The sequence below is a fragment of the Toxorhynchites rutilus genome, chromosome 2 (assembly GCF_029784135.1).
Source record: "Toxorhynchites rutilus septentrionalis strain SRP chromosome 2, ASM2978413v1, whole genome shotgun sequence".
Lineage (NCBI taxonomy): Eukaryota > Metazoa > Arthropoda > Insecta > Diptera > Culicidae > Toxorhynchites > Toxorhynchites rutilus.
In genome coordinates, this window is record NC_073745.1 from 300,853,110 (window position 1) to 300,868,442 (window position 15,333).

A 15,333-nucleotide genomic window follows, 5' to 3' on the forward strand; every position below is an offset into this window, starting at 1 on the left:
TTGTTATTGTTCGTGGGAGGCAACAAGCCAACATGGAGCGTAAAAGTTTAAACAGGAATGTTCCCAGCTTTTGTTAGCTCGAATATGACTAGTTCTAACTTCGGCAAATGAAAGCAGCAATTGGGTTTTCGGCTCTACTCGGTAGGAAAAGTTTGACGCTTAGGAGTTAGAAGTGAATGAGCGTGGCATACACGTGGCACAAGGTTATATAGCACTTTTTTTTTTGAATGAAAGATACAGCGGTTGAAGAACAACTTTCCACGGTATGATAATGATCGACAAACTTTCGGCGGAAAACATACCGAAAAATCCGAATCCAACGCTACGTGGTATGGTTCTCGGGAACGACTTCTGTTGACGTCGTCGTTTATTTTCTGTCCCTATTAATACAGTGAGGAATTGAATGAGCAATTCCAAATGAAATCGACAAATGACAAAACATGAGTATTTTTGATTCGAATGAAAGTTTTTATTCCGTTTGGGTTGAAGGAAATATGAGTTTTCCACAGCAATTGGGATATTTTTGACTCAAGCGTAACCTTTGAAAAGGGCGTATCGATTTTAGTAGGAGAAATCTTTGACAATTCATATCTCAAAAACTATGAGTCGTACCGAAATAGTGTCTTAGAAAAGAGTTATAGAGTATTGATGTCTAAACATGAAAAAAATATACAGTGAGAAAAAAAATTAGTTCTCTTTTTTTTATTTACAAAAAAAAAACTTTAATTTGCAATATCCAAAATACATATTTTTAAATTTTTTCTAAAATGTTTTCATATAAAATAGAAGTCATGTAGAAAATTTAAAAAATGGATCCAAGATGGTAAAACTATTTTTGACGAACTTTGTGGAACATCGAATTTTTATGAATTTCCGAAACTTCGAATTTTTGTATGTTAACGATCATTTTTAGCCACAAATTATGATTTCTGATGTGATTTAAAACAAAAAAGCTCATTATAAATCTCCTTCTAAATGCAGCCATTCTCGAGATATTTTGAAACATATTTCATTTGAACACAACTCTCTGGATACATCTACATACACATTATCCTCAATAAAGCAATGTTGTTCCTCAAACTTAATCTCGTTGTAATCTCATAAACTCTTCAGACAATCTGGTTTCATGAAATTTTCTAGCAATGTTTTGGGAAGCCACGAAACAATTGCGGTGATGATTGTAGAGATAAAAAAAAAAGTTTAACTTAATGTAAGATATATACAAGTGCGAGCCGGAGAACTATCATGACAGAAAACATTGGCAAAACATATTTATTACGAATAATGTAAAGAGTACAAAATCAGGAAAAATCCGGATCATTTCAGAAAAATCAGAATAAATTGAGTATTCGTCAGGACATCAGGGAGCGTGCTAAATAGTCTTGGAAATTCTGAAAATCAGGCATCTCCGCTGGTAACCGATAGAGTTTTTATATTAAGTCCATGGTTTTAGAACGGGTGTTTAAAATAAATCGGGGATATTTCACATGTCGGGCGCCATGATTTTCTATTCGTGAAAAATTCGACAAGCGGCGGGTGAAATGTCCCTGAGTAGTCTGAGAAGGCAACCAATGTAATATCTCTAGTGTTGTATTGAAAATAAGTATACACAATATGAAGCAGCTTTATATTCTGTCAAAGTGATTCATTTTCCATGTAAAAGGACTCTTGTTCAATTGAAAGTTTAGTCTGTTTCATTCAACCAAAATGGATTGTTCCGGACCATCTACCAAAACAGTGGTATCAATAGAAGGTATAGGTAAAGAAGAACATAGCAATCACGCTCAATCAATCACTAATGCTGCCCTACTACACAGCCTTCGTCTCACCATTTTCATTTGTTGCAGTAAGTATGATACTGATACTGTAACGAAATCAACTGAAAGGGCTTCACTAGTAGAACACAGTTATTTATGAAAAGTATAAACCCAAGATGGCTGCCACTACGAAATGGCGGACTATATATTTTCTCAAAACATCATTAATATGGGTATCAAATGAGAGGGGTTAACTAGTAGAATACGGTTATTTATGAAAAATGTAAATCCAAGATGGCTGCCACTTCAAAATGTCGGACTACATATTTTCTCAAAACCTCATTGATATGGGTATCAAATGAAAGGACTTAACTAGTAGAACACGGTTATTTATGAAAAATGCAAATCCAAGATGGCTGCCACTACAAAATGGTGGACTACATATTATGTCAAAACCTCGTTGATATGGGTATCAAATGAAAGGGCTTGACTAGTAGAACACAGTTATTCATGAAAAATGCAAATCCAAGATGGCTGCCACTACAAAATGACGGACTACATATTTTCTCAAAACCCTATTATTATGGGTATCAAATGAGAGGGCTTGACTAGTAGAACACAGTAATTTATGAAAAATGCAAATCCAAGATGGCTGCTATCACAAAATAGCAAATTACTTCATTAAACATTTTTATTTAGCTTGATCTGTTTGTATGTATGTTTGCATGTCAGTAGGGTTGTCCCACATTAATAGAAATTTGACCAATAGGAACTGGCCAAATTTATAAAACACCTTTATCTCTGCTGTCATTTTAAAACTGCTTATCTTGTAAAATCCAATTTGGCCGCCGCTACAAAATAGCTGATTCCATATCACCTCAAAAAAATGGATGATTGAGATATGTGTATCAAACGAACGAATTTGACTTGAAGAACACACTATGTATTTTCTGCAATCCACTCAATATCGGTATCAAATGAAATTATTTGACTTATAGAATACAGTACAATGGTTTTATTGTAGAGAAATATTCTAATGAAACAGAAAATGTACTAAAAACTAGAAAATAAAATAAGTAAAAAAAGCTTTTTAAGTTAATCGGTTTAAATGTGATTAAACATAACAAAGTACTAAAAGCTAGAAAATAATTAGGCCAGTAGCAGTTATCACACCTCTCCTTCATTAGTCTAGGGCACTGATAATACTAAAATAAAATCGTGGGGCACGTTGGATTTCCATTATCCACAATTAGCGACTTCATCATATGTCTCACGATTTTATTTTAGTCTTATCAATGCCCTAGACTAATGAAGGAGAGGTGTGATAACTGCTAAATGCTACTTGCCTAATTATTTTCTAGCTTTTAGTACATTGTTTTGTTTAATCACAATTAAACCGTTTAACTTAAAAAGCTTTTTTTACTAATTTTATTATGAAATAAAGTTAACGTTAATAACTATTTTTACCGCGAACGGATTCTGGCGATTTACATACCAAACGAATCGGATATTCCTTAAGATTTGTTTGATATGCTATACATTACAATCCCATAGTCTGTATATGGTTGAAATTGATGAAAAATATGAAGCATTTCCATTTCCTCATACATTTGTTCTGTCCATTTGTGTGCTTTCCCGAACAGAGCTGTCAACAACGAGCAACTTATTGACGAGCAACGAAGGGGAAATCGTAAAATGTAAAGTTTCCGTGAACAAAGGAAAAGAAGAAGAACGAAGGGGAATATTTGCCTAGAGTATAAACAGTGGATTTCGCTGAGGCAAACTTTCATTCTTCGTGAGGACACCGATTGGACAACACCGTTGCTGGACGAGCTTTACGGCGAGGGATCAAATGCGTTTCTCAAGGCAATGGGGATGGAGGAGTAATAACTTTATCTTTATATCTTTATTCCATCGAAAGAGTAAAGTTTTTCAAGGGCCTTTTTTAAGGTTAGAGACGAATGAACTGAAGAAGTTTCAAGTCTCTTTAATTCAACAAGCAAGAAATGAAGGCAAACTTTCAGTCTCGTTCTGTATTCAAAACAATGAATATCGCTTGTTATTCCTTGTTTTGCGTCATCACATGTCTTCGTTTCGGATTGAGCTGTGGATGCGACCAAATTTCTTACTCGCTGATGTCTCTGGCATTGTAATCATTGCATCAAACTGGCGCCATTGCATTAAGGTTTGGAAGGAAGAGTCTTTGTTGAGAAGAGCGCATAACGGAGATAAGTGTGTGTGTATATTTAGTTTCTTCAAGCCATCGATATATGGATATTTGTGTGCGGTCGTGCGTGTTTCATAACCCGTACGTAAAAATAGTGCATCTTCGCTACGCTGAACCCCATTTGTATCTGCTCCCGTGTGCATTGGCCCTGTAACGATGTAACAATCGCATAATTTTTTAATGCTATGATTGACGAATGTTTGGTGTTGCAAATTATGCAGCCATAATGATAAATATAAACAAGGAGGGGAGATCGTGGGAGGGAAATATTTACGCTAGGGTATTGGTAATGAATCTCTGCTGAGGCAAATATTCAGTCTTTTTCTAAGCAGTTAACATTGTTTGTTTTCTGTCATCATAAAGGCTTCGTTGACGCCTTTGACATTGATTCAATGCATGGAACTGACGCTATGGTGAAGCAGGTGTTAACGTTGTGTATCAAAAAATTATTTGGGAAATACCAAGTTATTCAATAAGATATAATAAGTTATTAATTTATTTGGGCCCGCGTGCCAGTCACAAAACTCGTTTCAACTAGGATTGCATTTGCGCTAATCTTGATCATAATGAAGCAGTGCCACTCTTTTCGAGGTTGTTGACATTAACAGATAAAGTTTTTCTTCGTTTATCTAGTCACCAAGAAAGTACATGTCATTCTGGAATTTTGTATGTGATTTGGTTTCGCTTGCCAGTAGCAAAACTTTCTCCACTAAGGATGACAGCTGCGCTTATCTCGAGCATGTATTGTTCTGCGAGCACAAGAATCAATCATCAAACAATTATCGTCAAATGATTCTACAATAAAAAAAAAACATTTCAGGGCGACCAAACTGGTAGAATTGTTATTTACAAATTTTCGTAGCATTATAAAATAATATCCGCAGTTATAAACAAGCGACTTGAATTAAACTGCAGCGTAGTTCTACGTCAACAATGCGGTCGTGTCTTAAACACAACCTCCTATATATTTTTTTCAAATTAACCCATATGAAGGATATCAAGATTCATTACTGTTCCTAATGATTTCTTGTTGATTTTCCTCTGTGTGTATGATACTATCGTTGTATCCTCTGCGTGGCAACATTCGGAGTTTTGGATGATACCTTCATTTCAGCTTAAATATTTTTTCTTTTTCTTGACAGGGACTGATTTTCATCTGAGAACACGTTGGCTTCCCGTTCTTAATTCAGGGCAATGATTTTCTTTGTAACACTTGGTATTTGATCTTCTAATCATATTGCTTGAGAAGCCCTAGTCTTAGAGATCTTGGTATGATATAACATAGGTAACATAGGCAATAGTTTTTTGTCGAGTTTTAACTGATTCGGAAGGACATTGATAAGAAAACAGGCTTTTACTAAACATACAAAGTTCATTCGAAATCTGGGAGTTATGTTTTTATGGAAGTCCTTATAATTCATGAATTCAGTCATATGATCCGGACAAGGAATTTCGGACATTGATTAAGTATTAACTAATTGTTTAGTTTAACGGAAAAATATTTATGCCTTTTTGGTTCTTCCAACCTACCGATCTTGTCGGACACATTGTTGCTCGCGTTGTTTATAACACAGTCACAAATACGAAGTGTCGATTGATTCTATTTCTCTTCCGTTCGTCCGCCGATTGTGAGAGCAGGAAATTCTCACAAAAAACTCCGCCCACGCTGACTACGGTAGCAATTTCAATCGCTCACACTCCGAAAATCCAATGGTGGGTAAATAAACAGAGCGCACTAAATACATACCAGTAACAGACTGGGCCGGTACAGAAACAACAACAGCATTAGGGACCATTATTAAAGAACTCCACCCGCGTTCGTCACCATTTGTTTTCTCCCTCTCTGCTTCTCTTGCCATAAACGGATGGGAACCGGAAAAATGCAAAGTGACCAAGTCCACGAAGCCAGCCAGAGCACTGGATGAAGCCGGCGATTAGGATGGAAAATTACCCACCTTTCGGAAAATTTATGTGCCATTCCAACAAAAAAGCGTTTTGTTTTGTTCCCTCGGTTTGATGGTTAAGTTGAAGGTCAGTCTAATGGGTAGCCCTCTGTTACCGAGGAGAACCGGCCGAAAATTGTGCTGCGATTCCTCGACCCATAAAATCAATCTTTCCAGATTAACCTTTATCTGTTTTTGCATCTGCCAACAAATTTAATAAGTTATTTTAATTTCGTTGGAAATTCTGCGCTCTTGACCCGATTTTAATCCTCACCAATTTTCTCGCGCCATCGCGATTTACGATTTGATATTTCATCCTATTTTTAACCGTTTCGGCATTTTCCTTTTTTTTCCAGACCGCAATCATAATGCAACCGCCGTTCTGCTTATGACGACCATCAGCGAGCCAATATTTAGTATCTGCCACAGCGGAATTTCACCGGAACGAGCGTCTGGTCAGCTCTGGACCAGAAGACGACAACGCGAGTGGCGTCTCGCCGCCGTTTGTGCGACACATACTTCCTTCTTCGGCTCTTTATCAGTGTGGTGTGTCTTATCCAAACACCACATTGCAGCGGATCCTGAAATAGCAATAATCGTGGAACCAAATAATCATTAAACTCGAATTACTACGGACCGGTGAACAGCCCCCCGTTCGTACGCGCTTGCTTCCCGCCGGCCTCGTAGGCGCTCTGTGCGAAGACGCGACTTTTCCTTGGTTTCGCGCCGCGTTCTGCGGCTTCGATTCAGTTACGATCGGAACTAAAGCGCGATTAGTCTTTAAATTTTCCCTCGCGACGTGTCGATTGAAGATTGGTTGTGTTTGGGTTCGTGGAAAATTTTGTGCTGCTTGAGAGTGCCTAGGAAGGCAGGAATCCTGTGAATATGAAACGTCCCACCAAGAAGACGCAATCGTGAAAAGTGATTATTGAATGTGTTGAAAGTGAGTGTCTTTGAAGCACAATTTTTTGGTGGAAAAAATGGGCGAATCTGACTCGCAACAAGCGGACTACTGGTTTGCTTCCGGAAGTGGCGATGGGCTGCCGATGGACAGTTTGCTGTTCGAAGGGACGGAGAATGAATCCTCGGTGGTGGATTGTTTTGTCCAGCGCCAATCCGAGAAGCTACTGACGGACGTGGCTTGTCCATCGTCCTTCGATTCCATATCCTGCTGGCCACGAACACCACCGGGAACGTTGGCGATTTTACCCTGTTTCTCGGAATTCAAAGGAGTGCAATACGACAGTTCACGTGAGTCAAAATTCGTTTAAACAGTTCAAAACCTTTCGGCACATGGTCACGTCTAATCTCGAAATGTTTAGTTTACGATGTCTCAGCTCCCCCTAATTAAGGACACTCAAAATTTCCCCTGACACCTACGCTGGTAGCTCTCGAGTGCTGCTCAATTCGCGCCTGCGAATGAAAAATACTCCAAACGGTAAATACATCCCGGAACCTTTCATCACCTCTTCACTTTCGGCTTCGATTTATATCTGAAACACTGGCGAATCGGATTACCAACTTCAGAAGCGCGAGCTGAAAATGGATGCTGCTGTTGATTGCTAAACGTACGCGCCACAATGATTTAACAACCCGCCGAGAACCGATACGATCGAAACCAGTCGAAGAAGTCGTAAAGTCGTTTGTATTTCTTCCGCTTTGGTTGATTTTTTTTTCGCTCTCGCGGAAGTTTTTCGCCTGATGTGAGACCGATAACACAAAGCCGTAGATTTTTTTCTCCCTCATCTTATAACAAAATTGGATGAATCCAGTCTGGGAGTGAAGTGAATGAAATTTACGCTGCCTCACTTCTGAAAGGATTGACGATATGAAAGCAATTACTTCAGAGCTAATGTACAAAGCATGTATTGTCGCATTATCTTCGCAGTGATACGATTTGATTTAGCCGAAGCATAAAGTAATTCCGAACGCGAGCAGACTGGATTGAATTACTGCATCTAGCTTCTGGCTTGAAATTCAATATCCGACGTGGCAGCAAATGTCATTTCTCGACAGGCTTGGAATAAACATTTTATTCCGTTCGATTTCATTTCTTGTGCTTACTTTTAGCGACCAGTTGGTTATGCAAGGAATGTCATGAATGTCCGTTTACTATTTGGAATGGATGTGTAAACAATGGAATTTTCTTACACGTTTATACTGATTGTTGAATAAGGATGCTTCTTTCAAACATATAGTTTCCCGGACGATTAATAAATCAATCTTGTCGAAATAGTTCTAATATATGATGTTGACGTTTCTCAAATAAAAAAGACGAGTGGGTAATGTCGGGGGTAATTTTGTTAAATATTTTTTTCATATATTGTTTCATTTTCTTCTCCTCTTGATGCCGGCTGAATGGAAAGTGCAGCAAGAAAAATTCGGAGCTCAACGTGTTGAAACAATTGCTTGTACTTTTTTAATTCAAAATTTATAAAAACTGAATAATCTATTCAAATAATCCCAACCACCAACAAACTCAAAGATACGTCTAAACTAACACAGGCTCTCGCAAACAAAAATCAGTTTCTATATTTTGCTTTTTTATTCGGATATCACTTTAGAAGCCATCGTATTTTGTAAATAATTTTTAACTCTTTTGTAAATGGTTTGGTGGTCCTGAAAAGCGCCAATAGATTTCGTATCGTGCTCTTGATGCCGTAGGCTTTGTCCTCATTTTGCAGAAGCACTTTTCTCGACAGACTGAATGCGTTTACAGGCCCTGATGTGCTGGATCGATTCCACGAAAACGACAGATAATGGTTGTCCATTTGATGAAAACACGGTGGTTGTTGCTGCTGATATTCATGGAACAATGGCCTTGAAGTCCCCACAAACTGCAGACTTTTTATCGACCAATGGTTTGATCGGCTTCTTTATCAGTACGGTGAGATGTATGGATACAGTTGGGTCGGTGTTTGCACTAGCCCAAACCGCACAAAACTGCCGGCCGATGAAATGTTTGCAGTCTGCGGAGGCTCTTAGGCCATCTACACACTATGCAACCTAGGTTGGAAACCATCTTAACGAATGTCGCAAAAAAGTTGAGAGCATGTGTAATCAAATGGTAGTCCGCACACCGGGCAACCAGTTGACAAGGTTGACTCAACCAGTTGGAAGCAACCTAGCATGTCGAGTCGCACGCGATTTGTGTCGGCAACCTTTTCGTTCAATTGCTGTTGACATTTCGATTTCTGCGTTGAGTTTCAATCATGGATGCCACGGGTTTTTTCAGATGTTTTCATATGGTACGAAAAAATGTATCCAAATGTCTTTACAATCATATTGAAAGAAACTAAAATGCATTACTTAATTTTGAACAATGCTTGATAGTTTATTCAGGGTTTATAATAATTATTATATAAGTTTATATAAGTTTAAAGTTATACTATTGAACAAATATAAAGATGGCGTCAGATATATATTTTTTACCACCTCATCAATATGGGTATCGAATGAAAGGGATTGACTAGTGGAACACAGTTATTTATGAAAAATGCAAATCCAAAATGGCGGCCGCTACAATATGGCGGATTACATATTTTCTCAGAACCCCATCAATATGAATATCAAATGAAAGGGCTTGACTAGTAGAACACAGTTATTTATGAAAAATACAAATCCAAAATGGCCGCCACCACAAAATTGCGTCATATTTTTTTTCAAAGCCCCATCCATATGGGTATCAAATGAAAGAGCTCGACTGGTCCAAATCCAAGATGTCCGCAGTTGCCAAATAAACAATTACTTTTTAATGGTTTCATTCAGCTTTACCTGTTTGTATGTATGTTTGAGTGTTTGTAGGGTTATCCCCCATAATTGAAATTTGGTTAAAAAAAAAGTTGAATGGTTATATTGTAGAGAAGTATACTAATGATACAGATAATTTACTAAAAACTAGGAAATAAAATGAGTTAAAAAGCTTTTTAAGTTAAACGGTTTAATGCTAGAAAATAATTAGGCAGTGAGTGGCAGCTAGTAGTTACCACATCCGTTAATTCATTAATCTAGCGCAATGATGAGACTAAAATAGAATCGTGGGGTATATGATGAAACAAAAAAAGACCGGTGGGTAATGTCGGGGACATAACCGGAGTGACGTAGGACTATACAAAGGGGACAGCTTTTGTTAAATATATATTTTAAATATATTGTTTTATTTTCTTCTCCTACGTGAATACCTACCTATCTACCTGAAAAATGGATTAGTTTACTGTTTACTCTTTATGAACATGTTGATGGTTCTGAAAAGAACCTTTGGTGTTGTGTTTTTGTTATCACTCGATATTCCCATCTTGTTCGGTTAAACCTTCCTGTTTAGCTATTGGGTTTGCCACTCGCCACAGCTTTCACAGTTGGAAAATTTCTTCCCATCCAGCTTGTGAGTTGTTCAGTAAATTACATTTAATGCGACGTTCCGGAGAAACACTTTGCCACTCACTGAAACTAATTGTTGCCTTGATGAGCGCCGAACCGAAGCTGCTCTGTTCTTGATGCGGGTTTTCTGATTGTCGTGAGCAGCTTTGCAAGCCAACTCGAGCACTCCGACGGCCGAAACTCTATAATCGCTGTTAGGTATACTGGTGCTCCGGCACCAATCCGTTCGTCCTAGTTACCCTTGCGGAGCAATCAGTGAATGCGACCAACAGGGAACTGGAGACTTGCACGGTTCGAGTGAGACTTTGCCTTTCCCTTAACTTGTCCTCCTTTGTTACGTCCACGATGCCGATGCCGTACAACCACGCGGGTTTACGGTTTGAAAGAAAATAAGATATTTTTTTGGGGTCCGCGTGTTTTATACTCTAGCGGTACACACTCACAGGATAGAGACAAATCGGCAGACTCAGCCAGAGGGGCGAGTCCAACGAGACGAACGAATGAGCGTTAAAAAAAAAGCGATGGCAAAAAAATACATTCATTACGATTTGTTCGCTCGTTGGATTCACATGCAGGCTAAAAAGGGTCCTTTTCAGGATCACAAAATTATCTTCAATCTAAAGAGTTTATTGTTTTGTTATCACTCGATATCCCCATCTTGTTCGGCTAAACCTTTATGTTTAGCAATTGCATTTGTCACTCGCCACAGCTTTCACAGTTGGAAAATTTCTTCCCATCCAGCTTGTGACATATTTTACAGTAAATTACATTCAATGGCACGTCGCATTACCACCACTCAGTGTGGGATTGGAGGTAATTTTAACCTGTAATTGAACATTTGTGATGACAGTGGTACAGTGTCGACTTTTAATGTGGGGTCATAAATTGGACCCCGAACTCTATGTTTACAAAAATGTCCGACTAAATATGTCGCGTTGCAGGTCCGTCCAATTAGCTAAATGTCGAGATAAGTGTAAATTACTGTACTTTCAATCTAGAAGCAATTTAAGAATTGGTGAAAATCAATAAGCTCAGAACAACTGCCAAATTCACATACTCATCATATCCTGGTAAACAAATTATGAAAAAATCAATTTGTGTTTTATTATTATTTTGGATATTGTTTTAGAAAGCATTGAACTGTATTTCCTAAACTCTTTTTTGGAAGGTTTAATGGCCCTGAAAAGCGCCTTGTTTTAAGGAATGGTTCCAATTTAGAAAACTTAGTACTCGTGGTTTTGAAAAAAACCATTTCGAACGCCCTCGATGCCGCCTTGTTCTGGATTTGCCACCAAAGCAGTTTGTATAAAGAACAAATTTTTTTTCTTCTGCTACCTGATGCCGTTTTGCGATTGCGTTTGCCACTCGCCACTCGCTGCAACTGCCTGTTGTTGATGTTGTTGTCTTGATGTCCACCGAACCGAATGTGTTCTGTTCCGAATGCGGATTTTCTTATCGTCGCGAACAGCTTTGCCAGCTAACTCGATCACTTCGGCGGCCGAAACTATATAACGCCGGCTAGGTGGACTGGTGCACTGGTACTAACGCGCTCGGCCTAGCTACCCTTGCGGGGAACTCCAGATCAACACGCTTTCCCTTCACTTTTCCTCCTTTACCATGTCCAGACATGGCTGCTTGTGTTGGTTTGTTGATGTGATGTGATGCGAAACGATGTGTTGTACGGTTTGAATGAGAATGATCGTTACGGCAGCGGAGCGGGGATTTTTAAGCTGACTGGCTGGCTCGAGAATTACGTATGTGTGAGACTGCGACCAATGTTTCGTTCATTTTTTTCTTTTTCCTTTCCAATCGTGCTTCATTCTATTTCGCTGCTGCTCTGGTTGCCCGTTTTGGTCGGTACGATTTGAGGAGCACAAAATGGACCAATCAAAAATGGGCACATAGTGCATTTTGACAACGCTTGATATTTCACAATTATTCAATTATTTATCTCAAGAAAAATGAAATGTTATTCGTTATGATAGATGCGTAGATATATTTCCTATCAATTGATGCAAAAACCTTTGCGATCTATTGAGAAATGCTCGAGTTATAAGCGTTCCAAATCTTGCATTTTTTCCTACTTGTTCAGTGCCTAAATTTTCCATTTCACCCCCTATATCTTCCGGTTAGACGTAGTCCTACGTCAAAACTAACTGTGGATAATGGAAATCCAACGTTTATTTCATACCTATTTTTTTCGGAATATTTTCATGATGTACTGTATTCTATTAGTCAAATCATTTCATCTGTTATCGATATTGAGCAAAAAATACGCAGTCGACCATTTAGTGGCGATGACTTTCTTGAATTTATGTTGTTTATTATGTTTTGTGTTCTCCAAGTCAAGCCTTTCAGCCATTTTTCAGTAGTTAGAGGAACGGCATCACTGTCAATTTATTATGATTGATGAAAATTTAACGATTTCATCACGCTATTTATTCTATTTATTCATTTTCGTCAAACGAATGTAGACTACATACTTATATATTAATGTTACAATGTTTTCTTAAGTTAAATATTATTCCTATGGTACATATTTCTTTTTAGCTGTTTTTTATTCATTATTGTGTCAATTAATTCGCAGTGCTGATTGTATATACGCATCATGCGATTGATAGGAGCGTTGTTTGCATAATTTGTTCTGGATGTTTCGGTTAGAAACAAATTGCGTGTTCTTAGTTCACGCCCAGGTACATAGAAATTTAATTTTTCTAGTAATTCAGCTGTACAATCGCTGCGAAATTAAATCATTAACAAAAGAAAGCATTGCCAATTTACGGCGTTCCTTTAGTGCTTGGATGCTTATGAGCATGCAGCGTGCTTCATATGAAGGAAGTGGAAATGAGGTCCAGTTCAACTTACGGAGTGCAAATAGGAGAAACTGTTTCTGGACTGACTCAATGCGTTCTTCATGTACGACCATAACGATGTTACAGTATTCCAGAATGGGCCTTACGTATGTGATATACAAAAGCTTGATTGTGTATGGGCCCTGGAAGTTATGTGAGAAGCGTTTGACAAAGCTTAACACACTTAACGCCTTATTGATTACAGAGTTGTAGTGTTCTATGAATGTGAGTTTACAGTCCAGGACGACGCCTAGATCTCTAACTATTTCACATTTCTCTACATTTTGATTTCCAAGACGTATTACAATATTTGGTACATGATTTTTTCTGCTAAATGTAATGGAGTTGCATTTTTTTACATTCAGTTTTAGTAGATTTTTATTACACCAAGTATGGAATACATGTATTTCGTTTTGGAATGCTTCGATGTCGTTTTCATTACCAATTTCCGCGAAAAGCTTCATGTCGTCTGCATACACAAGTACATTTATACGCTTGAGAACGAAGGAGATGTCATTAACGTACAGAATGAAAAGAAGAGGATCAAGATGAGAGCCTTGTGGGACTCCCGAAGTGACTTTTACTGGATTTGAGAGAGAATTTTGAAAATGAACAATTTGTTCACGATTTGTTAGATATGAATTCAGCCAGTTTAAGAGTCCTTGTTCCATTCCAATTTTCTGCAATTTGAAGAGTAGTAATGGAATGTTGATGCGGTCAAATGCTTTACTGAAGTCAGTGTAAAGAGCTTGTACGTGTTTGCCATTTTCCATTGCATTCAAAACAAAAGTCACAAATGTCAACAGATTAGTTGTAGTTGAGCGGCTTTTTAAGTAGCCATGTTGCATACACGTAATTCTATTCTTTACTTGTTGGAAGACTTTTCATTCACTATTGCTTCGAATAGTTTAGGAATGCAAGAGATAATGGCAATTCCACGATATTTACGTACGTCAGATTTAGCGCCTGATTTAAAGATAGGTACCAAAAAAGATTGTTTCCATTTTTCTGGGAATATTCCAGTTTGTAGTGACATACTGAAAATGCAATATAAGGGAAGGGTGAGTTCCTCAGCCAGGTTCTTCAGAAATACAGGTGCTATTCCGTCAGGTCGTGGTCCTTTCGTTCCATCTAATTTCTTTATTGCATGGCATATTTCTTGTTGTGAAAGATAATCTACCGATATGTCATTTGGATATTCCGGTAAAAATGAAAAGTAGTCCCGATCGCGATTTTCTTCGGAAAATGTGGTATATACTTCCTGAAAGAAATTTGCAAAGAGATTACAAATTTCGTTCGAAGAATTCCATACATCTTCATCGAGATGCATCTGCGATGGAAAGTTAATGCTTTTGAGCTTAGACTTTACGTAATTGAAGAATTTCATCGGACATGATTTGACTTCTGTTTCGACCTTTCTATTATTTTTTTTTCTATTATTAGATGACAGAAAAAACTAAACGATACCTGTCAATCCCAAGTTGCGTACGTCAGGTTGCTTCGTGTGCGGATGCAAGTTGAGTTCAAGTTTGACAGCTGGGATGAAAACAGGTTGAGGTTCATTTTTAGTTGACCAGTGTGTAGATGGCCTTAGAGTATAAGCGCGACGCGATTAAAACTCGTTGCCCGCTTTCGCCGTTGCCATCGCTACGCTACTGCCGCTCATGACACTGCTCCAGCCTCTCCTGTCGTTGCTGCCGCTCCATGATAAAACGATTAGCAGAAAGGATGCTCCGCGGTTAGAAAAAGAATGAAGATTTTGGAAAGCAACAGCCAAACTCTATTTGCGGAAGAATCACAAGTGGGAGTGGCTTACAATATGATTCTTCATTTGTACCCAAATTATATTCCACTATTACTCTGGTTGCTCGTTTTGGTCGGAGCCATTTGAGGAACACAAATCGGACCAATTATAACGAGGTACACAATGCGTTTGGACAATGCTTGACATTTCACAATTATTTAATTGTTTATCTAAAAAAAATTAAATATTATTCATTGTGGAAGACGCGTAGAAATATTTCCTATCAATTGATGCAAACACCTTTGCGATCTATTAAGAAATGCTCGAGATATAAGCGTTCATTTTTTTTTCTACTTGTTCAGTGCCTAGATTTTCATTTTACCCCCCATATCTTCCGGTTAGACGTAGTCCTACGTCAAAAAATATTTTAAAG

General features: G+C 38.1%; 1 protein-coding gene across 1 annotated transcript in view; it reads left to right on the plus strand.

Annotated features, from left to right (window-relative positions):
* The window catches only part of LOC129767004 (diuretic hormone receptor-like), a 35,413-nt gene that overhangs the window by 9,316 nt on the left and 10,764 nt on the right, over positions 1–15,333 (plus strand). Inside the window, exon 2 of the mRNA XM_055767606.1 lies at positions 6,284–7,178. Coding sequence (XP_055623581.1) covers positions 6,908–7,178 — 271 coding nt within the window. The 5' untranslated portion in view covers positions 6,284–6,907. The remainder of the gene's footprint in view (positions 1–6,283; positions 7,179–15,333) is intronic.